Source organism: Oryx dammah, unplaced genomic scaffold, assembly GCF_014754425.2.
Source record: "Oryx dammah isolate SB20612 unplaced genomic scaffold, SCBI_Odam_1.1 HiC_scaffold_5, whole genome shotgun sequence".
Taxonomy (NCBI): Eukaryota; Metazoa; Chordata; class Mammalia; order Artiodactyla; family Bovidae; genus Oryx; species Oryx dammah.
Genome location: NW_024070189.1, coordinates 60,120,059 through 60,146,162, shown reverse-complemented (window position 1 = coordinate 60,146,162; position 26,104 = coordinate 60,120,059). Strand labels below are relative to the sequence as shown.

The following is a 26,104-nucleotide window of genomic DNA, read 5'->3' as shown; positions in this document are numbered from 1 at the left end:
AAAAGGATAAATCCTTGACTATTTTCTTTCATTTATTACATAATGATATTTTGTACTTTCCTGTATCCCTAACAAATTCTGGATCTCTGTATGATTATAGCTCTACAAGCTTTGCAATAAAGAGTTGCAAATAAGGAATTATGACCCTGGAGCCAGAAAGTACAATTTATTTCAATCTCTACTTGGGGAATTATAGAGATGCCCTACGATACTTCATAAAATTCCTCATACTCTTCCTTTCTACCTTTCTTTCTCCCTCTCCTTCTTTGTTCTTTATTAAATACATCAGCTTAGCCTCTATGCCCAAGTCCTTTCCTTTCCCAGACTCTCAGGCTCTGGCATGCTGCAGTTCACGGGGTCACAAAGAGTCAGCCACGACTTAGTGACTGAACAACAACAGCAGGCTCTACATCTCTAACTATTCCCCTCTCCCAATTCTGATTCTGCATGACAAAATGTCCAGAACTGGACTGCAAAGACTGAACTCTAAACTGGAACGTGGGATTGGATTCTGAACTGGAAACCTTTTGGTGGGTTGGTAAGTTAGGAGAGGAAAAAGGCGGTGGGTGGGGGATGCTTTCATTGGGACTTCTCTGGCAGTCCAGTGGTTAAGACTCCAAGCTTCCAATGTAGGGGGCATGGATTCGATTCCTGGTCAATGAACTAACATTCTACATGCCAAGTGGAACAACCAAAAAAAGGAAAAAAGGAAGGAACACTCACACTAAAAAACTTCATTTCCATCACATGTATTTTCTGCAATAATATGCATCACACATGGTATGATAAAAATTAAATACATAAAATGTTTTTAAAATAAAAGAGATCTACCAGGGAAGGAAATGTGCACGATTCCTTTTCACTTTCCAGTTACCCTTCCTTTCCAGATACACTGCCTGCTGCATCCTTGACCTGCTGTTCCAGGGAAAGTGAAGTGGAACCTTGCCTCTGACTCAGAATTCCAAGTGTTTCCCACCCCCGCAGTCCTGCAGTAGGGCTGGGAGCAATGGAGTCTCCTCATATAATAGTGCAGAGGAGCCTCTGAGAAAGGCTACTGGGAGCCTGCCCTGCTGGAGAGGCTGTTGCTTTCGGTTTTCACTGGTTAAAGTTGCTGGACTCCTCATCCTCTCCCGCAAGAAGCACTTTCCTGGGTCTTAAGGAGACCTCCTGAGGACTGTTCAATTTATCTTTGTATCTCTTAGGGAAATCTCAAGGCATGAGGAGGGTAGTGAAGACCTCTCTGGGTTTCCTCCCACCTTGGGAGTCTGGATGGGAGATAGCCAAGCCCCAAGATATAGGGCCCCACATTACCCAGACCTATCTGTTCAGGCCCTACAAAGACTCTGATGGCAAGTCTGGACTAAACCAAGTGAACGCTTCTGGCTGGATTTTCACCTACGTGGCAACTACTAGGAAAATGCAAGTGTGGGCAGATATTTGTGGTCCCAGGCTATGTGAGCAGAAGTCCCCAAAGGCATGGAGAAGCCTTGGTAGCAGCAAGACAAAGTGGTCGAGCATGTGTCACATTCTAATCCCTCACTCTGCCACTTACATTAGTGATCACAGGCAAGTTTCCTGCTTCTCAGTTTTCACCTCTAGAAAATGGGCATAATGGTTCCATCTCACTGGTTCATGGTGAGGATTAAATGAGACAATATCTACAGAGTGCTTGGCCCACTTCTATTGGGAGCTATGGTCATTGAGGAGCCCCATAAACCTCAGTTTTGTTTTCTCTAAAACAGGGGTACCAGTAAGATCTATTTAATAGGTAATAAAGAAAGTGTGGTTGACACACTTTGTTTTTTAAATAAATATTAACTATTAATACTATTAAGGCATCCCCTGTTTCGCTTGAGGTCACAGTCTGATAGTTCCCACCTCCTACTGCTTCCTACCTCACCCTGCTTCAGTTGCCAGGAAATGATTGTTTCCACCTTTGGGCTAAAAGGCCAGAAGTCCCACAGAAAGAAGAATGACACCCAGAAGTGAGCATGACAGGAGATCAGTGATCAGTGGCCTTCCTCCCTTCTAAGGTTGCCTCTCATTCCAGCCCCCTGCACTCAAACCTTGGGCTTTTCTACTAGCCTTTCTCCCTGGCATACCTTTCGCCCAAGGGTTCATTTTAGAGACTTCTGTAGTCTCCAGAGGATCAGTATTAATCTTCCCCACCTACAAGATGAGTGGCAGCTGGAAGCCAAGTGCTTCCCAGCCAAAGAAATTTTGTGTTCGGTATCTCTCTGCCCCTCCCTTCTGCGGGGGAGCCGAATGTGCTCACTCTGGAGGGACTGAGGGAAGCCGGGGCTGGCGCTAATGCAATTTTGTCTAGATGAGGCTGGCAGCTGGGAACCACTTTCCCTCAGCTTGCCCTCTGCCGGGGAAACTCCATGACAGAGACGAGGCAGCTGGTAGCGGGAAGCCTCAGGTTTGAGGACGCTGTTACTGCTGTGCCATGCAGGGCCACACAGGACCCCGCAGCCACACCGACCGATGCTGATGCCCATTTCATTCCTGAGGACCTCCTAGAAAGGGAATGCCTTGTGACCTGGGGGTAAGGATTTCTTTACCAGTAGTACAGTCACAAATACAAAGGAACACAGGACTTTTGTGAGGGCTGGGTGTCTGAAGACCTGGGTTCCAGTTTCAGTACCATCACTTCAAGGCCATGTATTTCTGGTCAAGTTGCTTGAAGATCTCTGCCCAAATTTTAGTTTCCCCACTTGTAAAAGGAGTGTTTTAATACTTCCCTCAAAGGACTGTGGGAAGAATTAGATGAAATAATATATGGGGAAACTGGAACATGGGAGATGGTTAATAAATATTCATTTATTCCACAGGGCATGGGGACAAAGGAAATCACTGGATTCTGGAGGCTTTTGGTTTAACAGTTTATTCTACAGGGTGCCTGATTTTAGTGAAGATGTGTGCTTGTCATTCACCACGAGATCCAGAGTGGCTCCCTACATATTCTGAACCTCAGAACTGTTTTCTCTGGTGGCTGAGGATCAACACATACAGAAGGACAGAAGGAACAGAAGGAAACTGTTCCTCAGAGATCCAATCAACATCTCCTTTAAGCCCTTCACTCCATGGGCTTAAGGAAGCCATGAACCAGTGGCTCCAGGCACCACATCCCCATTCTGGGGGAGGCCAGATGACACAGCTACATGTCACCCTGTGATCTACATGGGGGAGGTGGGGGGAAGGAGCCATGTCCCCGCTGGAACTGAAAAACATCCTTGAGGGCTGCAACTTTTACAGGCAAGGTTACCATGCCAACGACAGCCTCCTTGCCCAGCAAGGATGAAAGGAAGCAAGGCCGTGGGTGACGCATCTATTGTGTGTGTTCACAAACTTGCCTGGAACCTCTTAGGGACTGCAAACTGCAGGATGGAGCTGCGACTGAGAGGCAGAAAGATTCTGGTTAGATTTAAGTGGAACTCCAGGACAGGCAGAACTGATGAGGGCAGGGCAGGGCCAACAAGGGAGGGTTGGGAAATGTTTTTCTGAGATTGATATCCATCTCTTGGTGAAACGTGTGGGTGTGGTACTGACAGCAGGCGGGGGAGGGTATGGTGTCCTAGATACCAGGTTCTGGCTGTGATGGGAACTTCAACTTCCTCCAGGTTGTTTTTGCCCTTGCCAGTGTGTTCAGGTCAGCTAGGCTCTAAGGGTAGGCAGAGAAGAGCTCTCTCTCTCTTACACACAGACATCCACACACACAGCAGTTTCATTTGATCACCACAACAACCCTGCAAATCATGAATTATTATCCCCATTTTACCGATGAGGCAATTGAGATTTAGGAAAGTAGCTTTCCGAGCATCAATCAGCTGGAAGGGGAGAAGCTGGGATTGAAACTCCGTCTGTCTGACTCCCAGAGCTTGGAAGGAAAAACTCTAGACTTTAAGGTAGCCCTATTTTCTTCAAGAAAAATATCTTCTTGAAAGCGTCAGCTCCATATAGCCCCCAGGCACCTAGTAGGCTATAAAGAGGCTAAAGAGACACGGCAAGGGAATGGAAACACCTCCGCCCCTCTCTTGCCACACAGAACTGTTGGGGTTAATGCGCTGCCACTGCGGGCAGTGCCGCTCCTGGCGGTGCTTAACAGGCATCCTCTCATTTTATCCCCATTTCCTTCGGAGGAAGAGGAATCCGAGGCTCAGAGACCAAAGTGTTTTGCCCAAGGACACAGAGCGAGTGCTGGGAGCCGGGAATCCTTCTCCGCTCTGTCAGTCGTCAAAGCCGGCCTGGACCCCGCCTTCCGTCCCCAATTCCCGTAGCTCTGGAACCGAGGGAGCGGAGCGAGAAGCCGTGCGTACCCCCAATGGGAGGAGGGGCCGGGCGGGGGCCGCGGCCCGGCGCGGTGGGGGCGGGGTGGCGCGGCGTGGCTCCGTCTTGCGGCGGCGGAAGCGGCCTCCTTCGCGAGCGCGCTCCCCGCCCCCGGCCCGCCCCTCGCCAAATATGGCGCTTCCTCCCGGGGCCCTGCCTGGCGCTTCCTCCCTGCCTGAGGCCCATACAAGGCGCTTCCTTCCCGCCGCGTCTGGCAGGCGGCCCGCAGGCGGCTGTGGGCGGGAGCTCGGCCCTCCGGGTCCGCCCGCGCCCGGGAGCCCGCGGCCAGGGGACTCTGCCAAGGAGGGGGCGGCGGCGGCGGCGGGGCCGGGAACGCGTGGCCTGGCCGGGCTGAGGTAAACGCGGGATAGGCCGACTCGGGCGTCCCCAGAGGGTCCGAGGTTGCCACTCTCCCCACCGGTTTCATATTTTGTCCCACTTTATCCCCTGATTCTCTGAGTGCCGCCGACTTTGCTGGAGCTCCTCTGGCGGCTACCGACCCAAGGCCTAAAGCCCACACCTTAGCGTGGTGTGAGGGCCTGGCGGCGCTTGCTGCACGCCAGCGCGCGCGCATTTTGCTAGTCGGTCTTAGGTATTTCTCTGCTTTCTGTTTCTCGCTCCTTCTGCCATTATCAAGCTGTCCCTTCTGCCTGGAATATTCTTTTTACACCATTCTGGTGGAACTGTGCGTCACCTTTACTTGTTTCAGACCTCTGGCTGTCTGGAAGTCCTTCCAACCCCCCACCCATAGGCTTCTTGTGTACCTAACTCATCATTTATTTATTGAGACTGTGACTCCATCTTTACATTCCTGGTGCCGGGCTCAGGATGTGAGAGTTGTTATATCTGAGCGAGGGGAAGGAGGGAAACACCCTGTTGTCAGGCTAGCCTTAGTATCTTTCCATCTTGGACAGGGATCCCCGACTTAAGGTCTAGTCCCAGATATCTTCACCGCTATGCTCCCTGTCAGTCTGGACCTTCATAGGCCCCAGAATCCAACATGAATAGTTTGGCTCTTTGTGGAAACTTGGAAGGTTGGAGTTGGGGGAGCCAGACCTGGGGCAGGTGTACACCTGCCATGGCACTGAGGTCTGGAGCAGTGCCCACTGGGTGCGTCTACCATCCAGAATGGCCTCCCTTGCTCAGCCTGACACCTTTGGTTTATCCACTACAGGAAACAGCAACCCCTCCAGGCTCTCCTACAGCACCTCCAGGGACTAAAACTTGCCTCAGCCACGTGATTATCCTGATCTGCCTGCTGGGAGATGAGCAAAGGTCTGAGAGGGACTAGATCTCAGCAGAGACAGCAGTTCCTGGGCACCCACCCCCCAGCGCTTCCAGAAATGCAGTGCAACATGGATTATCCTGTGAGCATTTGCTCCTCCTCAGGTGAGGCAGGGAAAGAAAAGCTGAGAGCTTGGGAGTAATGAGTCAAGTAAATGCTGGGGAGGGGGCTTTTAGCACTAAGAAGCCTCTGGACTTCATCCAGAATAAAATCACTCATAGACTTCCAGTCTTTGGTATAGACACACACACGCACACACACGGTTAATAAGGTGAAAATAAACGGAATTTTGTCCGTCTCCTTGGCCTCAGATCAACTGAGTGCCTGTGAATTGAGTATATGGAGAGGAGATGATCTCTAAGGTCCATGACTGAAGGTTTCTGGGTTAGAGTTTTGGAAAAATCTGGGCCTGGGCTGCACACGCAGGCACTAGGTTGCCTCTGGCCTTGTTCCCACCTAAGGCTGCAGGCCCAAAGCAGCCTCTTCTTTCCAGCTATGATCTAGGATTGTGGGTAATGTAGTCCAGGGGCCAGCTTCTCTGTGGTGCTCATTTTGGTCCTCCCCTCATCTCCTTCCGGCTGCCAGCTACCACCCCCTTCTGCTCCAGGCTGAGGGCAGGACAAGGTGAGAAGGCGGTACTTACTCCTTTCAGGGCTGGGAGATCCCCAGCTGGAAACCAGCAAGCTATTTATAGCTGAGCCTAGCAGAGGAGCAAGGCCTGAGAGAGGCAGGGGAGCTCTGGCAGCTTCCTCTCCAGCTACAGAATTTGCAGGAACCCCAGGCCTCTTCTGGGGAGGCCTTGTGTTCACTTCTGGGTTGACAGGGATTTGAGCCTGGAAAAACCCTATGGAGCAGTAGGGTTTCTGTGTTGCTCCCTATCTTGAGAGAGATTGAGACTCCAGTGGCCCTGGGTCCTAGCTTTTAGGCCTCTCTGTGGTAGGGATATTTAATGGAACTTGAGTTCCAAATAAGCTGAGACTTTGTGCCTAAAAAGCCAGTGTGACACCCAATTTGACAGTTTCCTGGAATTTCTTTGCACTTTTCTTCTCATTAACCATATTATTTTCCTGTGCTTACCTCCTAATTCTCTTTTAGGACAGGAACCAAACCTTATTCATTTATTATTTATTATTTATGGCACCAACCCTGTATTTATGCTATAAATGAGTGATCTTGCCCAAAGAAAAGCCAACCCCCTGCAACAGTACTAGGGGTGTGACTTTTGTTCTCTGCCCACCGCCCCCCCATCCCCAATTCTCTGCCAGTGCCCTGTGCTTTTCCTATCAGGCATCAAATCTTTGTTTGACTGGATCCGCCACTAGATTGGATACTCCTTGTTGACATAGATGATGTCTGCCTTGTTGTCTATTATATAGCTGTTACCTATACAATAAACAGTTGTTGAATGAATGAATGTGAACCTATGATAGCTAATTCTCTAGATGGAGTATTTGATACATGCTTCATTGTCAAAGTGTTTTACAAATTGGAAAACAGTTTCATCCATTTACATATCTTTCACCAAGATCTTGATAAGTGATAGAGCTGTGTTAGGAACTGGTGTGTGACATTGGAGTAGTGCTTAACTGTGGCATGAAACTGCCTGTTTGCTGGCACCCAGTAGAAACCTCTGGCTCCCCAGCAGCCAAATGGGTGAGATGGGTTAGATGAGATATGTAGGCAGACATGGGCAAACTGGTCCTATGATAGAGCTGGTGCAGCCAGCCAGAAGAGCTGCCAGGGAATCCTAAGAATCTTAATGAGAAAGACTTGCTCTGAGCTGCCAGAGGATAAGTCCTGAGGCAGTGACCGTGGGGCCATAGAGAGGCTAGACAGACTCCGAGGTCTGAGCAGCAGTGTTTGGGGGCTCCTTAGCTGTTACCAGGGACCCCCTGACTCTTGAGTCCAGTAGATTTTTTTTCAGTCTTCATTTTCCTTTAGTAATTCTCACCAGCATTGACTTGTAAGTGACCATCTGTGATTTGTTTTGTTTTTTAACTTATTTGACTGCATTGTGTATCTTAGTTGTGGCGCACAGGCTTCTGTATAGCCCAGAGCATGTAGGCTCTTTATTTGCAGCATGTGGGCTTAGTTGCCCCATGGCATGTGGGATCTTAGTTTCCCAACCAGGGATCAAATCTGAGGCCCCTGCACTGGAAAGCGGATTTTTAACCCCTGAACTACCAAGGAAGTCCCTGATTATCTCTTCTTGAAGGCTTTTCCTTCATTGCTTACTTGTCTTGATGTACAACGCTCTATTTGGATATTAAATGTTCCAGTAGGAGAACTTCCCTGGTGGGCCAGTGGTTAAGAATCTGCCTGCCAATGCAGGGGACATCAAAGGATCCCACATGCTGTGGGCCAACTGGGCCCATGCACCAGAACTGCCGAGCCACCACGTCCAGAGCTTGTGCTCTGCAACAAGAGAAGCCACCACACCGAGAAGCCTGACCACCACAACAAAGAATAGCATCCCCGCTTGCCACAGCTAGAAAAAGCCCCAGCACAGCAATGAAGGCCCAGCATAGCCAAAAATTAAAAAAAAAAAAAAAAATCCTATTTAAAAGAAAATGTCCCAGTACTTCAAGACTCAGCCTCATGCTCTCTTCTCAAACTGCACTGTGCCCAGAAGGATCTTTTTGAGAAGCAGATCTGTATTTGTTACCCTTTTACTTAAAACACCTCAGCAGCCTCTCCCATTTCTCAATAAAATTTCAAGGTCTCAGCAAGGCTCTTGAGGCTCAGCCCGGAGCAGCCTCTCCCATTTCTCAATAAAATTTCAAGGTCTCAGCAAGGCTCTTGAGGCTCAGCCCGGACTGCCTGTTCTGGCCTCGCTTCTCGCTTCCTCCACGACATTGCCTTTTTTTCATTCTTTGAGCTTCATCCACACCTCTCTCCACCTACCTCCTTAACTGTACTCTTTGCCACCGCCAACATATTCTTACTGCCTGGGATGTTCTTCCTCTTCTTTGTCTAGCTAATATCTCCTGTGCTCAATTAAAGCACCAGTGTCTTCAGAAAAGTTGACAGCCAGGTCAAAATACCCTGTGACAGGCACTCACCTGTCGCCCTCCCTCAGGTGATAATTGCATTTGGGGTTTCACATTCACCGGGATAAGGCATTGGAAGCTCAATGGCTGTGTCTCTTTTACTTATGACTGCATTGTAGGGTTTAGCATGATGCTTGGCTGTAGTAGGCTGTAGTTATTAATATTTTATGTGACAAATGAAATAGCTTATTTAACAAAGCATCCTATTTAAACCTTTAAGAAATTGAAAGAGAAGTGAAACAACATGCTCAAAGTCATATAGTTAGTAAGTAGCAGAGCGGACCTAATGTGGCTCCAGGGTCTGTTGCTAACCTCATGCACAGTGTTTTCCTTCCACCTGTGAAGCACTTTTAGAGAGTAAGAGGAACAGAAGAAGGGAGAAAGTATCTGAGAGACAAAGGGACTCCCTCTCTCTCTACTCATGGAAATATAAAGTGGCAGCTTAAGAATGAAAGATTACATTTCACCAGAAAAGATACATGAATGGCTTGTAAATCAAAACCAGAATGACACCGGCAATGAACAATCCAAAAAGGAAATTAAGAAAACTGTTCCATTTACAGTAGTATCCAAATACTAAAGCACCTGGGAGCAAGTTTAACCAAGGATGTAAAAGAATTATTCACAGAAAACTGCAAAACACAGTTGAAAGAAATTAAAGAAGACCTAAATAAATGGAAATACATCTTGTGTTTATGGATTAGAAGACCTGATATGTTCAAGATGGTAATGCTACCCAAAGCAATTTGGAGATTCAGTGCAATTTCTATCAAAATTCCAGTGTCACTGTTTGCAAATATGGAAAAGTTCATCCTCAAATTCATATAGAATTTCAAGGATCTCTCCCAGTACCTTGGTGTGTTCGCCACACTGGAAGCTCTCGATCTGCATAATTTAGGGGTTTTTATAGAAGCATCATTATGTAGACATTATTGAGTAAATCATTGGAAATTGGTGATTTGATCTCAAGACCCTTTTGCCTCCAGGGGTAGGGCTGAATGTTCCAACCCTGTAATCCCTTTTTTTTTTTTTTTAAATTTGGCAAGCAGCCCACATCTTGAAACTATCTGGGTATCTCATTAGTGTACCAAAGACATTCATCACTCAAGAGATTCCAAGGGTTTTAGAGAAAGTCTTTGCCAAGAATAGGAGACAAAGACCAAATGTATATTGCTTATTATATCACACTACTCAACAATAAAAAGAAACAAACATGCATCTACATGGATGTATGTGAAAAAAATCCATCTAAATGAAAAAAGCTAAGTGAAAGAAACCTGATGTAAAAGACTGCATATTGCACTGTTCCAGTAACATGAAATTCCTAGGAAAGGCAAAACTATTGAGACAGAAAGCAGATCATTGGTTGCCTAGGGTTGGGAGTGAGCAAAGGTTGACTACAGAGGGACATGAAAGACCTTTTTGAGAGGTGGACACTGGATTATGTAATGTTTGCATAACTGTATGAATTTATCTTTAAAAAATCACCGAACTATACATGCAGTGGGTTGAGTTTACAGTTTGTAAGTTATACCTCAATAAAGCTGTTAATAAACAACAAAAATGATAACAGGTTTAGAAAAGTATTTTAAAACCTGAGTAGTTTCCTGGCCTTTGGGTCAAGTCAGGACCAACATATCTGCCTTTCGAAACTCACCTCCCACCTCTCCAGGCCAACCCTGGCTCACCAGGCAGCTTGGCCACCCCCAGATGAAGAGGAGGTGCCCTCCTCATCCTCTAACACTCTTCACTTTTATTATAATTCTTGCTGTCTCTTGCTGGAGGGCAGGGACAGGGACAGTGACTGTTTCTCACCACTGTGCCCCAGCATCTTGCATAGGTCCTGCTGCTGCTGCTGCTGCTGTTGCTGCTGCGTCGCTTCAGTCGTGTCTGACTCTGTGCGACCCCAGAGACGGCAGCTCACCAGGCTCCCCCGTCCATGGGATTTGCCAGACAAGAGTACTGGAGTGGGTTGCCATTGCCTTCTCCGTGCATAGGTCCTAGAACATAGGAAATGTTTGTAAATACTTGCTGAATGAAAGAATGAGACCAGAGTTAACCCAAGCACAATGTAAGGAATAGAGGTGGCATTGAGCAATGTCTGTGAGAAGACTGAATTTCTGAGGACCTTTGCTTAGTTCCTCAGGGAGGAAAGAGCCCATGTCATCTGTCTGTAGAATCCAAGTTTGACAGGGCTGTGAGGGAGGGCCTCTAGCCTTGAGGACTGAAGTGCAACTCTTCTTCCTCAGGTGATATCCTGTCCTTTTAAAAATAGAGTGCTCCTTTGCCGGCCCTCTAGTGGGGATTGCTGTGTGAGGGGGTTGGTTCATCCCAGTCCCCAGGGGAGCCTAGCCTGGGAATGTGCTCAGGTCTGGACAGATGTTTAACTTGGAACAGGCCTTCTAGCGTCAAGCCCTGATTTCTTCTTGTTCTCAAGGCTGTCTTCCACCTCCCTTCCTCCATGGAGCAGAATATTCCTACATCTTGGGTTTACCTCAAAAGATCCTTGCCATTCCTGCTTGGAGAGCCTCTGAAGTTTCCACCTTCCTTTTCTGGTTCTCCAGGCTCAGCTGGTAAAGAATTTGCCTGCAATGCAGGAGACTTGGGTTTGATCCCTGCGTTGAGAAGATTCCCTGGAGAAGGGAAAGACTACCTACTCCAGTATTCTCGCCTAGAGAATTCCATGGGCTGTATAGTGCATGGTGTCACAAAGAGTTGGACACTTTGACTTTCACTCACTCACTTACTCACTCAGGCTTCCTTGAAAATGGGTTTGCCCCCTAGGTTTCCTTTGGGTGAGGATGAAGAATCAAGCAGAAGGGGATGAGCCCAGGCAGGGTTTCTCACTAGAGTGCTAGAGCCAGAAGTCTGACTGTAAGGGAAACCTAGATGGTGCTAACATGGAACCCTGGAGGCTGGAGAAGCAAGTTAATCTATACACTCAAGCCAACCCTGACTCACAGGGAAGTGGCTTCAAAACAACTTTCATAACTCCACCTGGATGTTGGCCACCTTTCCCTTCCCAGCTCTGTCTTTGGCTTGGTGCCACTCCCTTATTCTCTGATCCTCCCTTTTCTCATCTCTAACGAGGAGAAGGGGCCTAGATGAAAAATAACAAGATCCCACATTTGGTAAGAGCACTGAATTTGGAGCTATAACAGCTGCTCATGTTGGCTCTCCTCATTTGCTGCGTGAGCATGACAGGTCGTTAGGCTGCTCTCTGGGCTTCAGCTTTCTTATCCCTTTAATTAGGAGTTTGGGATGGTAAAGTCCAAGCCCCCTATAAGTGCTGAAATTATGACTCCTTAAGTAGTGAAGGGGTGTGGCTGTGGACAGAGGACTAGATCTGATCTCACTCTTGTCCTTGCTGTGAATGAGTTTTAGGCTTTAAGATAGCGTTGCCTTCTTCCCTTCATCCCCAGGGTCGCTCAGTGAAGCAGGAGTCAAGGGTCCCCCAAGAAGTCTTGTTCTTCATACTGTCTCATCTCACCCAGCACTGATCCAACTCCAAAGCTGATTTCATCTCTGAAGTGTTTGACTGACAGAAGCTCTTCTTCTGGCACTGCCTCTGCTCTCTTCCTTCCAATCTGGGCCCAGTTCTTAGGTTCAGCACCCCCCGCCCCTCTGGCTGGGGATTTCTCCTCAGCTATACACCCTGCAGCATAATTAACTCTTCTAATGCATTCTCTACTGTTGAGTCGCTTATGTCTGACTCTCTGCAGCACTATGGATTGCAGCCTGCCAGGCTCCTCTGTCCATGGGATTCTCTAGAAGCCGGAGTACTGGAGTTGGTTGCCATGCCCTCCTCCAGGGGATCTTCCCCACCCAGGGATCGAACCTGTCTCCTATATTGACCTTGAGTCAAACCCAAATTCTGAGTAAAAACCAAACTTGAATGAAGGGTCAAACTAAAATTGTGTTCTAGATACTTTGTGAATCAGTTGGAACCTAAACATTCATTATATTACACTGTTTCTATAATGGATGTTCACGATGACCTTAAAATGTTAGTTAAATGATGCTTTTAGGTTTTTTCTGTATTTCTGAAATTTCAAAAATTTCCTTAATGAACGTCTTATTTTAAACCTCTTGCTACATCAGTGAATATTTCCTATGAGAAAGTGTATTCTCTTAATAACCACATATAGTTATCAAGTTCAGGAGATCAGAAACATTGATAACAATATTTTATCCATAGTCCACATTCCAATTTCATTAATTGCCCTCAGCATATTTTTTTAAGAGCAGAGGCAGATGCCCTAGAAATTCCATTATGAGAAATTCCATTATGTGTATACATTCTTCTTTGAAGATGCTGGATCAATTACAGGGATCCTCTACAGAGTCCAAGGGAGTTTCTTTTATCCATTCTCAACTGTGGCTGTGACTGAGCTGTCAAAACATATATGTTCTGAGGGAAGGACATAACTGTTGCTAGATGAATGTCTTCCAGATGCAATCCAAGTTGTTGGTTGTCTCTGAAAGCAGAGGTTGGTGAGGTGAGTTGACTGGTTGTCTTAGCAGTAGCAATACCTGTTCTCTCTTCTTGATGGAAGAACGACCTGTATTTGCATTGGCTTTGGAACCAAATGGGCAGATATACAACAGAATGAGACACGTTGTTTTTCTAAGGATTAAATGCACGTGACATAGCATCTTGTCTGGTACCTGGTAACTGTCCAACAAATGTTAGTGATTGTAGTTGTTTTCCAGATGGGCCACTCAAAGCCCTGGTTCTCCTCCCTGTTCACTCATCCCTGCTTTCTTTGGTAGTTTGCCTTCTCCATATAAGCCAAATCTTAAACAAGCTGTCCCAGGAATCTGTTAATGCTTGTCAGAAATCTCCCCACCGGAAGCAGCTTTCTTCCGCAACCAGTATCCTTAACTCTAGCACCACCTTGTGGTCTGCAGTGCAGATTCACCCAGGCCACTTAGAGAAGCGCTGGTGCAGGTGTGATCATCTCCCAGCTGAGTTCTTGCTAAGTACTACTGTGTATTTCACATGCCTTATTGCATGTAATCCTTACCACAATCTATAGGGAGCAGGCATTGTTACAGGTTAGGGAAACTGCTGCTCAGAGACATGGCCAAATGTCTCTAGGCAGCATCTCTATTCATCAGATGTTAGATCTCCTGCTATTATATCTTGATAGCTTTACAGTTGGAAAGGCTCTTTGAGATTCAGACTCATCCTTACACTGATATGGCACTGAGAGATAGGAAGGGACTTACGTGAAGTCATAAGTTCAACAAGTGGCAGAGACAAAACCAGAAATGTTTGCCTAAAGAGCTGATTCTTTGTCCTGGGCTCTTCACTAACCCCAGGGTGAGCTTACCAAGCAGTTTGACTATACCCAAAACAGAGTTCTCAGACATGTTTGGAGTCGAGTGTCAAAGAGTATCCTGGAGATAAACTGCTTCCACATATACTTCTAGTGCCAATTATATCCTCAATAACTCTGGCACCCATTACTTCCACACCTCTTGGTCAGTCAGTTCCTGTGTCCCTGGGAGGCACAGTCCCATCAGGGTGGACTTGGCAGGTAGGCGTCCCAGCAGGCACACACTCAAATTGGCAACAAGGGAGAAGCTGGCATGAAGCTTACATTCCATCTTGGCATTCAGCCCTGAATACACTATGTCTGTCTAGGAGCACCATGGCATGAGAACTGGAGCCAGGGAACAAAAGATGGCAAGTGCTGCAGGCCCAGACAGGCGAGCACAACAGCCCACATAACCGGCACTACTGTGCTGCCTTCTAAATTTTGACTTCAGACTGCAACTAGGGGTAGAAAAAACTACCTCTGCCATGCATGGGCATGTCTGCTTCTTCCCATAGGGTGACTGGGTTTCATCAAGGCTATCATCTAAATCAGATGAGAAACTGGACAAAATTATGCTGAAAAAGCAAAGTGACAGAAGAGGTTCCATTACTGGTCAGTTTTGTTAATACTTCTTAAACCTGGACAAAGAAAATCACGTACCACCTTGGTACTTCAACTAGGCTTCCTAAACTACTAAAGAGGAGTTCCACTTTTGGGAAAAGAAATGAAACAAGAATCCTCTTCTGTTTTAACACATCCTAGAAGCCCTGTTCCATTGAGCCAACCTCTGGCTTGCCCTTGAATGAGGTTACTGCTCTTCCACAGGTACCAGGTATGCAAGATCAGAACAGGGGAGGCTTTGTTTGCACCTTTCCATCTGGATCCGCTGTTGACTCAAAGGCAACCACATGTAGAAAGAGAATTTTGGAACTAAGCCTGGCATAAAAATTGGCTTTGCCACTGAAGAGCTGCTATTTAACCTCTTTCGGTTAAGTATGCCACCTACCTCCATAGAATGTTAACAAGGATAACACCTTTTTTTTTTTTTTTTAAAGGGCAAGTTTCCCTTTGGCTTGCATAGGGAAGAGAGTAAGGTACAAATTAATTTGGCCCAGCAACTGGAACCTCTTTTCTCTGGTGTTAACACTGGGATCATGGTCTTTTGCATATACCCTTCCATAGGCAAATGTAGCATTAGACAACTAAATCTATGGCTGAAGAGTAACTGAGGAAACTGCACATGCTTTGGAGAGCTCACTCACACTGTCTCCACGGCTCAGACCTTTCTTAGAACAGTCCTAAAAAATCTCAAGCACACGAAGTATATTCTTAAATATGGTTTAATACTCTTCTCCATTTCTGTACATCACAACACCAAGATTTTGCTGTTTAGGATCTCTCTGTAGAGGCTATAGAGAATGCAAAGGCTACGGTTTTCACCCCCTCTTACTTATGTGTTTGTATTGTGTAAGTGTAATACATATCAGTATATATTGATACACACATCAATATATAATGCAATATATATCACTGAAGAGAACACATTGATTAAAGAAATACAAAAATTTGGCATCATTTCCAAACTTAAATAGTAAAAATAAAAACTACAAAAGGAGCTGCATACCCTAAATGTATCATGTGAAACAACAAGCATATTCAAATGTAAATTTACATCCAATTTCTCTGATCTTATATCACATTAGACCCATTTACAATGGCAAAACCCTAAGGTACTGCTATGAAGAGAGCATGTTTGCTCGCTCTTGGGTGTTCTGCAAACAAACAGCAGAGCCCAAAGAAAAAGCCTGTTCTGGTGAAGCCTCCCACATTGGTGAATACCAAAGAATTGACTCTTCATACTGGGGGTTGAGACATCAGGTTATACATCGACAGACAGTCATTTGGACCTCAGAGTACAGTGTTGAGAACCAGAAGCTTTACATTTAAGACATACTCCCTTCATTCAAGTGAAACAGGATTACTGGAACGATAGGCAGGTCTGCAACCTGGGAACAAGGAGCTGGTTCAGACCAATAAAGCTACGAGTGACTGAGTCAAGTCAGTGAAGAACAGCAGTCAGGCACTAAAGTGTTAAAAGTACCCAATTTGAAAATCAAACGCACCCCACTACCCTAGCAGTGTGGGGTGATACCAATCGACTTTTGAAACCTTTGGTCCTTCAAAGTCCATTTGGTATACCTTCTTCCATTGCTACCACTGGGCACATCCTATACACTTTGTTCACTGTCACCACCTCAGGCACCCTGTCCATGACCTTGCATGTTTGCTGGGGTCAAGTCTGCTTTACAACCCAGCCGTGAAGCCTAAGCTTCAGGTTTTCAGGCCCACTTTGGGGTCCAACATGGTTTAAGTCCTTGGTGCCAGAAGTTGTGTCCCCATCCCTTCCCACCCCTGCCCTTCCCACCCTCCTCCCATAATTTCTCCTATGAGAGGTGCTTGTTAAGTCCCATATTTGAAACAGATGCTCCAACCCCACCAGGAGGTCAGGGGTTTACAATTACATGCACAGTCATACATGTCTCGTCTGTCGTTCCTGTGAAAAACCTTGCAGTTCATTTTTTAAAAATCAAAACATTCACATAATCTCATGCCATCCAACACAAGGAAAACACGACCACCTCCCTTTTGCAAGGACAGACCCAAGCAAAATAAAATAATTTAAATGTCTTTGCTTCCACTTAAATTGCATGTTTTATTTCTCCCAATTCCAGCAATAGCATAGAAGTCCCATCATATCCATCCCAAACTGGTTTCTGGTATGCAAGATTATGTGAACCCTTGTCAAAGCAGTTGATGCCAAGGGTTCCCAAACCCTGGGCGCAAATGCACCTGCAAAACAGATGGAGGGAAACAGAGCAGTGGCCCAAATGCTTCATGTGTCAGTTTATCTTTGCAATGCAATCTGCATCCTTGAAACTGACAGCCTGGAGGGGACGGGTAGTGTGAGGGAGTGAAGTTGAAATTGCCTATTAGCTCACCCTTTCAACATTAAACAGAGACCGAGAGAGAAATGGTTCCAACATTTCACCACATATATTTCTTCTTATGCAGTCTAAGCTGAGAATGCCATGTAAATGGGTCACTGCGAAATGCAGCAATTTAATTTTTCTCCAATCAAAATAAACAAACCAGTATATCTCATTTCTATTAACTTTTGAAGGTTTACAGCAGTTAAAGTGTTTTTGCTTCTATGTATGAAGGTTAAAAAAATCTTTTTTTTTTCCCCATAAAATACAAGAGCAACCAATTTCACCATCAAGTAAAAGTAAAAACTGGGATTCTTTTTTAAATTAGTCCAAAGTGGCATTTAGGAACTAGTTGTAGGCTGCTGTGCTGACACCATGACAAACCAAAGTGTAGGGTTGGGTCTGGTTTTGTTTCGGTTTTCTTTTCAATATCCAATGCTCATGGATTAAGTTCTGGAAATGTTCCAATTGTAAGGCAGGGATCTGTTTGGATTCCACCACGGGTATGCTCCTTGGGTTGGATGCTGGAGGGTGAGGCACGTTTTGCCGGACCCATGTCGACTACCTAGTAGTCATCAAGGTCAAAAAATTCATCATCTCCTCCTTGGTATTCCATTCCCTGGAAATCTACTCGGTACCGCAAGATACCTACGGGAACAAATGAACAAACAGTAAATAGCTGTGGCTGACAGAACTGGAGGGTGGGGAGCAATCCCCTTGCAGAATTACAGCACACCTCTCTGGAATAATGATATCTTGGGGATACACAGGAAAGGTGGCTGAGACCCTAGCTTTTAGTTTTCTGATTTGCTACTCACCTCCAATTCCACCAAATCCTTTGACAAACTGTGATCCTTCTTGTGACTTATCTGTGACAATTTCCAATGTAGCTCCAAATTTTTTATAGTTGTTGGCAAACCACTCCAGAAGGGGCATGCTCTCAATCAGCTCATGTTCTTGTCCTGTCTGCAGGGGCAGCCATGAGATACAGAAACAGTAGGATTAGGATATATCAAGACATGGATTTGCTAGACACTTGCTACCCTGCCTGTGAACATTCTCCCTCTTCCCCTCAGATCTATGGTGTGTTAAACTGTAAGCAAATTATGAGTTCTGGTGACAAATACAACAGCACAGAAATTCTGATTACTTCAAACAACATTCTTCTCCAGGCTCTAGCATCAGTAATGAAATGTTAACACACACTTGGCAGTTTTTCAATTTATAGTTCCTCCCATTGTCTTGAGAAGTCAGGCTGTTACAAAGTTTAACAGTGTCTCTAGACAATATTCAACAGCTAAGAGACAAGCCACAACTGCTTTTTGGAGGAGCCTTGTAAAAACCAAAGTTGTCCAACTCAGAATTTGAAGATGCTAAAAATTAAAATATTCAAAAGCAGAGACATTACTTTGCCGACTAAGGTCCGTCTAGTCAAGGCTATGGTTTTTCCTGTGGTCATGTATGGATGTGAGGGTTGGACTGTGAAGAAGGCTGAGCGCCGAAGAATTGATGCTTTTGAACTGTGGCGTTGGAGAAGACTCTTGAGAGTCCCTTGGACTGCAAGGAGACCCAGCCAATCCATTCTGAAGGAGATCAGCCCTGGGATTTCTTTGGAAGGAATGATGCTGAAGCTGAAACTCCAGTACTCTGGCCACCTCATGTGAAGAGTTGACTCACTGGAAAAGACTCTGATGTTGGGAGGGATTGGGGGCAGCAGGAGAAGGGGACGACAGAGGATGAGATGGCTGGATGGCATCACTGACTTGATGGACGTGAGTCTGAGTGAACTCCGGGAGTTGGTGATGGACAGGGAGGCCTGGCGTGGTGCGATTCATGGGGTTGCAAAGAGTCGGACATGACTGAGCGACTGAACTGAACTGAACAATTAAAAGGGACCTGTGCTGAGCAAGTAAACTTTTTTATACTTAAGAACCAGGGTAACCATCACCTAGCCTCCTTCCTTGGAATCAGACTATTATGTGGCATATGGGAGTGGACCACCTCCTGGTACTCCCACTGCCAACAAGTAGAGGTCTGGTTTCCTGAGGCTGATGCTACTGTATCCTGCCAGTGGTCTAACATACAGATTTATGTTTCCTTGCATGTATCATCAAAGCATATAAACAATCACATACCTCTTTGTCTGTAAAATGAGACTTATCCTTCTCTTGTTCTGGAGTTAGATAGAGAATTTTCTCCTCTGCAGTATTGGGGAAAAAAAAAATGTGTTAAGCTGCTTCTCAGATACTAACAGGTTTAAGTTCCATGAGGTGAAAATTAGGTTAGATGAAAGGACTCCTGAACTGATTCTATCAACCTCCTTTTCATAAGCACGTTAGTCAGTATGCAGTGCATGGATGTCTACCAGTTATACTGGTCCTATCATAAGGAAACATCAAAGACATTTAAGATACAGCCCTTGTCCTCAAAAATCTTAGGCAGACATTTATCAGTTCAATAGGGTACAGGCTGGGAGTGGGGAAGAAGGTGTACATCTGTCTTTTGATTGCTCCTGAAATCAGCCACCCTGTCCAGTATCCACCCCAGGCTTCTTGAATACACAGGTCAGTAACAAATGGAAAACTTATTTACTAATTATCATACCTTCTGTCCCTTGGCAATGAAGAACATATCTCATGATATCCAGATTTTCATAGACTATTAGAATCTCTACAGCTCCCATTTCTAAAGCCTTTAGTGTATCTTCAACTCCGAAACAGTACTTGCCCGTGTCCTGGCTTATTTCATCGAAGTATCGCCCTGTGGTTAGGGACAGGTCAGTAAGAATGTATATTAATGTTTCTTTTTGTACATATACACCTGCTTACTCAAAATCAGAGAAAGAGAAAGGTCAACTTAAAAATAACTGCCAAAAGTTAGTGAAAAATCACACCACTAGTCAAGGCTCCAGAAATTGAGTCTCAAGAGGTACCAGTTGGGCCAAGTACATAATCATTTGGAAAGGTGTGTGTGTCAAATTGGAAACACAGCCAAACAATGGCCCTATTAATCTTTAATATGAGCTTTTGAATTATTTATCACTCTAAAACAAAGGATAATATGGGAAATTTGACTGAAGTTTGGTTCCTACTGCCAAAGGGTAAAAAACTAAGAAAAACAAACATTTATTAATATTAGACGTGACAACTAAAGGATGATTTAAAATAATGGTTCCATTGAGGAGGATTTTAATAAAAATGCTAAACCTTCCTCTTTCACCCTTCTCAGTGTCTTGTTTTGTACATACACAAATACAAAAACTTTTCACAGTAAAGAAGTTGTATTTCACTGATACCTATTAATTTCTTCTCTTGAATGAACTTCACGTTGGAGAGGACCTCAGTAGATAATTCAATAGCTTGATTGAATCCATTTTCACCACCATAAGATATATCAACTAATTTTAAAACTTTTGATTGCAACCTCTGACACAAAACAAAATTATAAAAGAAAAAGCACATCATTAGTACTTCAAAACACCCTTACCAAGACCAGTTACCTCTTAACGGCATGCAAAACTAACCAGTGAAACCTCAAGAGGAAGACCATAGGGGAAGGGGCCCAATTTATTCATGAACAGGTCTCATGAAGATCACCTCCCCAGCCAACTGTATTGCACATCCTATTAGACTTACAAAACCAGCTCCTAGTTTCTTTGAAATCAAACTTCAATTTAAAGCCAATTATGGCAACCTACTAAAACCAGGGGCCAACATAGGGCCAAGAAAGATTCCATCCCCAAATGGCTGATTTCAAAAGAAATTAAGTCCAGACATGGGGGAATATCTCCTAATATTACTAATAATACACACAAAATTTTGCCAACACAGAGCGAGGTTTTTAACATGGAATTTATCACTGTAAAAGAAAGAGATGTGCATGTCCCAGCACTCACAGAACTCAACTACTCCCACCTAGAAACTTACATAATGGAACATCTACTTCTCACTTACCTGATCAAACATATCAGATTGACTTAGTTCAGTTTTAAAGTCAGCTGATCCAGCTAAAACGAGACCAGCCACATTCACCTTGTCCCCGGAAATAAACAGCTGCACAGCAGTCTCAGCTACTTTTCGAACATAGTTATGTCGCTTTTCCATTCTTAAACGGGCAAAACGCAAGGCTGACTGACCTCCTCTACCTTTGACAAAAAAAGTGATGAGAGAAAAAGGCATTTATTAAGTACATGATACCTTGCTAATTAAAAAGTAATTATATAACCGTGCTATTTCCCAAGGAAAGGAGAAAATCACTATTCCTTTCAGAATAAAATTGCTTTTAGTGAGTGAACAATAATTCTGTAGTCAAAAGAGCCACAAGTAACAATGCTTCTCCCATCACCTGAGTTTACTTTCCCCTATTACACAATTTGCTTCCTTAATGCTGGACACAAAGCAAAAGTGTTCATGTTCTCTTCCTAGATTACCATGTTTCTTTGGGAGATCCACAGTGAATTTGTGCAGGACTTCTCTTGTATTTCCTTGGAGTGTGCCAAAAAGTGCACCACTACCATCTATTACAATGAAGCCAAACTTGCTATCATCTGAAAGTAGTGCTGTAAGAGCCTGCAAAGCAAACACAGGTACCACACCATAAATCTCAAGGCTTTGCAAAATTAAGACAAAATTCCAAAAGGTCATATACAAGCCCTTTCCATTCACTCAGAACGGTATGGAGTACTACAGAAAAACCATTTCACAGAGTAATTTAAAGGCTTCAGCTATCAATATGTAACTCACACAGACAAATCTGAACCTGATGCAGGAGAAAACCAACAATATCAACATGAAGCCTTTTTACAAAGCTGACCTGGGAACAGGAACCCAAAACTAACACAGAGTTATAGGGATCAAATTCTTCCTAGGTTGTTTTTAGATTGCTGGTGGTCTAGGGAACATAATATTCAAAGTCTAACCTCTAAAAGTTGACTTGCTATTACCATTAATAACCCCAGCATTAATAAGCAGTATTCACTATGGCTAATAAGAATCTTTTGCAAATCAATTCTAGAATAGGAGTACTCACTGAGGACAAAACCCAGAAACCATCTATAAAAAGATCTAGTTTTGAAGTGTTTAATTATGTCTTGAGTAATATTAATGACATCAATATCTAAAATTCAATTTTAAAGGTACTATACGTAATACTGAATTTTTATGAGAGAAAATCCTTCTGGGTTATTATATCATTGTATTTCTGCCTCCTGAAAGAGCAGATCTTTAAATAGATCTGGGACCCATATAGATGGGCAAGAGTTGGCGTCTATAGACATGGTAGATGACTAATTACTAGGTGGCAGCCTCTATAGAGCTAAGAAATTATTACCCATACCATTTAACTGAGGAAGAAAACAGCTCTTCATGAACTGACTGGAAAGCATATTAAGCACTAAGAATCACTCTTTAACCAAAGCATACTTGATAATTAGCATTAAGACATGAATACTGCCCATATTAAAACATTTGCCTTTAAGACTCTGTCTTCCATTTCAGGGAGGTACACGTTTGATTCCTGGTCAGGGAACTAAGATCCCACATGCCACAGAGTGGGGCCAGAATTTAAATAAATAACTTGTTTAAAAAAATTTTGCCTTATCCCAATTACCTCTGTTACATAACTTGATTAATTTAGGTTCTCATCAGGGAATAGACTTATCCCTCATAATAAGAATATATAAATATCCTGATTAAACACAACTTCAGCTGTGTTGTTCAGTATGCCACATGTGTATGTAGTTTATAACAGTTAGAGCCAAAACAAACAAAGCTAGTTAAGATGAAATGGTATCTTGGAAAAAGAGTTAAGGTGTAGAAAAACCAATGAAGCTAACTTAGGTAAGTAAGGTAAAACTAGATAACATGACTATCATGTACTATTTAAATCAAGAAGACTCAAAATCTGCTTTTATCAAAGCAGATAGAGTTAATTGGAAGAGGGTGGCAAACTGCCTCCCCAATGAAACTTTTGCCAGAAGCAGGCTGTGACAGCCAAGAGAAAAATCTCCACCATCTATGCAATCGCTCAAGATCCGACTGGAATTGAACTTCCCGTCAAGTTAGCAGAATCATCCATTGTAAACTGTGTAGACAAATGTCAGTTCTAATTCCACTATAGAGGTTTTCCCCTATGTCGATGAAAGGCAAGAGACTGAACTAGAAGCCAGCTGTGAATTCCTGATTGTTCTACTATTGACTGATTTAGGTCACTCTAATGAGGTTTCCTTTCTACCCTTAATGTTCATCATATTATGACGGTTCTGTCACTCAAAAGTTGTTTTTTTTTTTAATGGATGGGGGAAAAAAGCTCTTATGGTTCTGACTACTGAAGATTTTTATAATTTGTGAGCTGAAACTAAGAATGCAAGAAATATATTCAAATATCATGGATACATAGGGAGACCTAGAGATCAGGTAGACATTTATTTCTTTGCTTCTAATTAGTTCTTCAAACCCAGCTTAGCACTTTCCTCAAATATACTGAATATTCATGTCATTCATTGTCATAATAATGTATCTTTTTTTTTTTAAAAGAGCCAGCCTTATAAAATAGAATAGTTATTTGGAAAACAGCCTGTCAATCGCTGAACTGGTTAAACATAATTACTATATGACCCAGAAATTCCACTTCTAGCTTGTATACCTGGCCCCCCAGTGAAAACATATGGACGTACAAAACCTTGTACACGTATGTTCAAAGCAGTATTATTCATAACAGCCAAACAGTGGAAATGACAGTTTCACAAAATGATGTTATTAAGTGAAATGTGGCATATCCATGAATAGATAAAATGTGGAAAATAGTATTTGGTAATAAAAAAAGAATGATGGATAATACATAACACAAAATGGATGAACCTTGAAAATACGCTAAGTAGAAGAAACAAGCCACAAAAGGCACAGAAAAACAGATTAAGGGTAGCCTATAGCTGAGAGATCTTGGGGTGTGGCGGAAGGGACAGAGTAAGGCCTGGGAGTGACTGCTAAGAGCTATGGTGGATTTCTTTTAGGGTAACGAAAACATCCTGTTTTAACTTCTTACCTCTGTATGGAATTTGTTGTCACACAAATACAATGACGTATTAATTGGTTTGAAAGGTTCAAAGTCAATGTTGACTTTCTTTTCCTTTCCTTCTTCCGTTACAATTGTACCACAGTAAACAACCAGGCCGTTTGGAGGTACTGCAAAGAACAAACAATTTCTCCACTTAAATACACACCTAATTTTCCTCAATTAATAGGAAATGTTCCCACAGCCCATTGTTCTTGCCCCTTTAAATCATAATTTACATGAAGTACAAATATCTGTAAATTTCTCAGGTGGATTTCTCTTCCTAATTTTGAAACTTGCGATGTTTTCAAAAGGATTTATTATTTTAAGTATAGTACATACTACTTAACTTTCAAAAAATAACTTAGGGAAAAAAAAAAGACCAAAGGAACACAGCTCATGGCTGGGTAAATAAAGCACTTGTGACCAAAAGCATCACAACAGAGTAAGTGGAAAATACAACCAAGACCAAGTAGAGGAGGTAAATGGTCAAGCTCCAGATTACCTTTGTTATAAAGTTTGAGTCTCTGTTGTACAGATGTAATGGCTCCCAGGACTGAAAGGCGGTTTACTCGTGACTTAATGTTAGATGCAGTTCCAAATTCATCTGCTAACATTTTTGCCACTCGTGAAATCTGGTCTTTGGGAGGAATGATCAACGATATCATGCTTGTGCCATTGCTGTGGAAGAATAGCATTAGAGGTTTAAGTACTACATAAGTAAAGAATTATCATTAGTAAATGGAGTTAAAAGTGAGATGCCCCTAATATGGGAAAAATAAATCACTCTAAAAGTGACCATGAAGGTAGGGGCTATACCTCTGTAATTAAAGTGTACCCAGAGCTAGAACAGTGTTCAGAACATGGTAGGTATATCAATCTTCAACAAAGAGGCAAGACTATACAATGGAGAGAAGCCAGTCTCTTCAGCAAGTGGTATTGGCAAAGTTGGACAGCGCATGTAAATCAATGAAAACACACCCTCACACCATACACAAAAATAAACTCAAAATGCTTTAAAGACTTTAAGACATGAAACCATAAAACTCCTAGAAGAGAACACAGGCAAAACCTTTTCAGATAACTCGTACCAATGTTTTCTTAGGTCTGTCTCCCAAGGCAACAGAAATAAAAGCAACAATAAACAAATGGGACCTAAACAAATTTATAAACTTTCACACAGCAAAGAAACCATAAACAAAACAAAAAGACAACATACTGAATGGGAGAAAATACCTGCAAATGATGCGCTCAACAATGGCTTAATTTCCGAAACATACAAACAGCTCATACAACTAACTCAAGAACAAAAAACAAACACTATCAAAAAATAGGCAGAAGACATTTCATGAAAGGACAGTCAACACTGCTAATCATCACAGAAATGCACATAAAAATTACAGCAAGGTATCACTTCCTGTCAGCCAAGACGGTCATCATCAAAAAGTCTACAAATAACAAATGCTGGAGAGGTTGTGGAGAAAAGGGAACCCTTCTACACCACAGGTGGGAGGGTGTTGGTGCAGCCACTGTGGAACAGTATGAAGGTTGCTTAAAAACTAAATACACACACATGCACAGCCATAAAAAGGAATGAGATAATCCCATTTGAGGAAAGAGAAAAGACATATCCCATCACTTAATGTGGAATCTAAAATATGACACAAATTTATTTACAAAACACTCAGGAAAAAAACTTATGATTACCAAAGGAGAAAGGGGTTGGGAGAAGGCATAAATTAGGAGTTTGAGATTAACAGACACAACAACAAGGTCCTACTGTACAGTACAGGCAACTATATTCAATATCCAGTAATAAACCACAATGCAAAATAATATGAAAAAGAATGTATATACACACACATAACTATCACTGTATATGCTGCTGCTGCTAAATCGCTTCAGTCATGTCTGACTCTGTGCAATCCCACAGACGGCAGCCCACCAGGCTCCTCCATCCACAGGACTCCCCAGGCAAGAATACTGGAGTGGGTTGCCATTTCCTTCTCCAGAATGTATATATATTGATTTACAATCAACTATACTTCAATTAAAAAAATATGACAGGTGTTTAATTCT

The 26,104-nt window shown here is 43.5% G+C and overlaps 1 protein-coding gene and 1 long non-coding RNA gene across 2 annotated transcripts in view; one reads left to right on the top strand and one right to left on the bottom strand.

Moving 5' to 3' along the window:
* The first annotated feature begins 4,633 nt into the window (after nt 1-4,633).
* On the top strand, nt 4,634-20,191 carry LOC120863605. Its single transcript, XR_005721034.1, has 3 exons — nt 4,634-4,685; nt 5,504-5,718; nt 17,948-20,191. It is a non-coding gene; the product is annotated as an uncharacterized LOC120863605 (long non-coding RNA).
* The window catches only part of ETF1 (eukaryotic translation termination factor 1), a 29,158-nt gene continuing 18,366 nt past the window's right edge, over nt 15,313-26,104 (bottom strand). The window contains exons 3-11 of the mRNA XM_040239997.1: nt 24,531-24,706; nt 24,017-24,156; nt 21,405-21,543; nt 20,929-21,119; nt 20,271-20,400; nt 19,580-19,735; nt 19,111-19,175; nt 17,794-17,941; nt 15,313-17,623 (exon numbers count right to left, since the gene is read on the bottom strand). Of these exons, the coding sequence (XP_040095931.1) occupies nt 17,541-17,623; nt 17,794-17,941; nt 19,111-19,175; nt 19,580-19,735; nt 20,271-20,400; nt 20,929-21,119; nt 21,405-21,543; nt 24,017-24,156; nt 24,531-24,706 (1,228 nt within the window). The 3' untranslated portion in view covers nt 15,313-17,540. The remainder of the gene's footprint in view (nt 17,624-17,793; nt 17,942-19,110; nt 19,176-19,579; nt 19,736-20,270; nt 20,401-20,928; nt 21,120-21,404; nt 21,544-24,016; nt 24,157-24,530; nt 24,707-26,104) is intronic.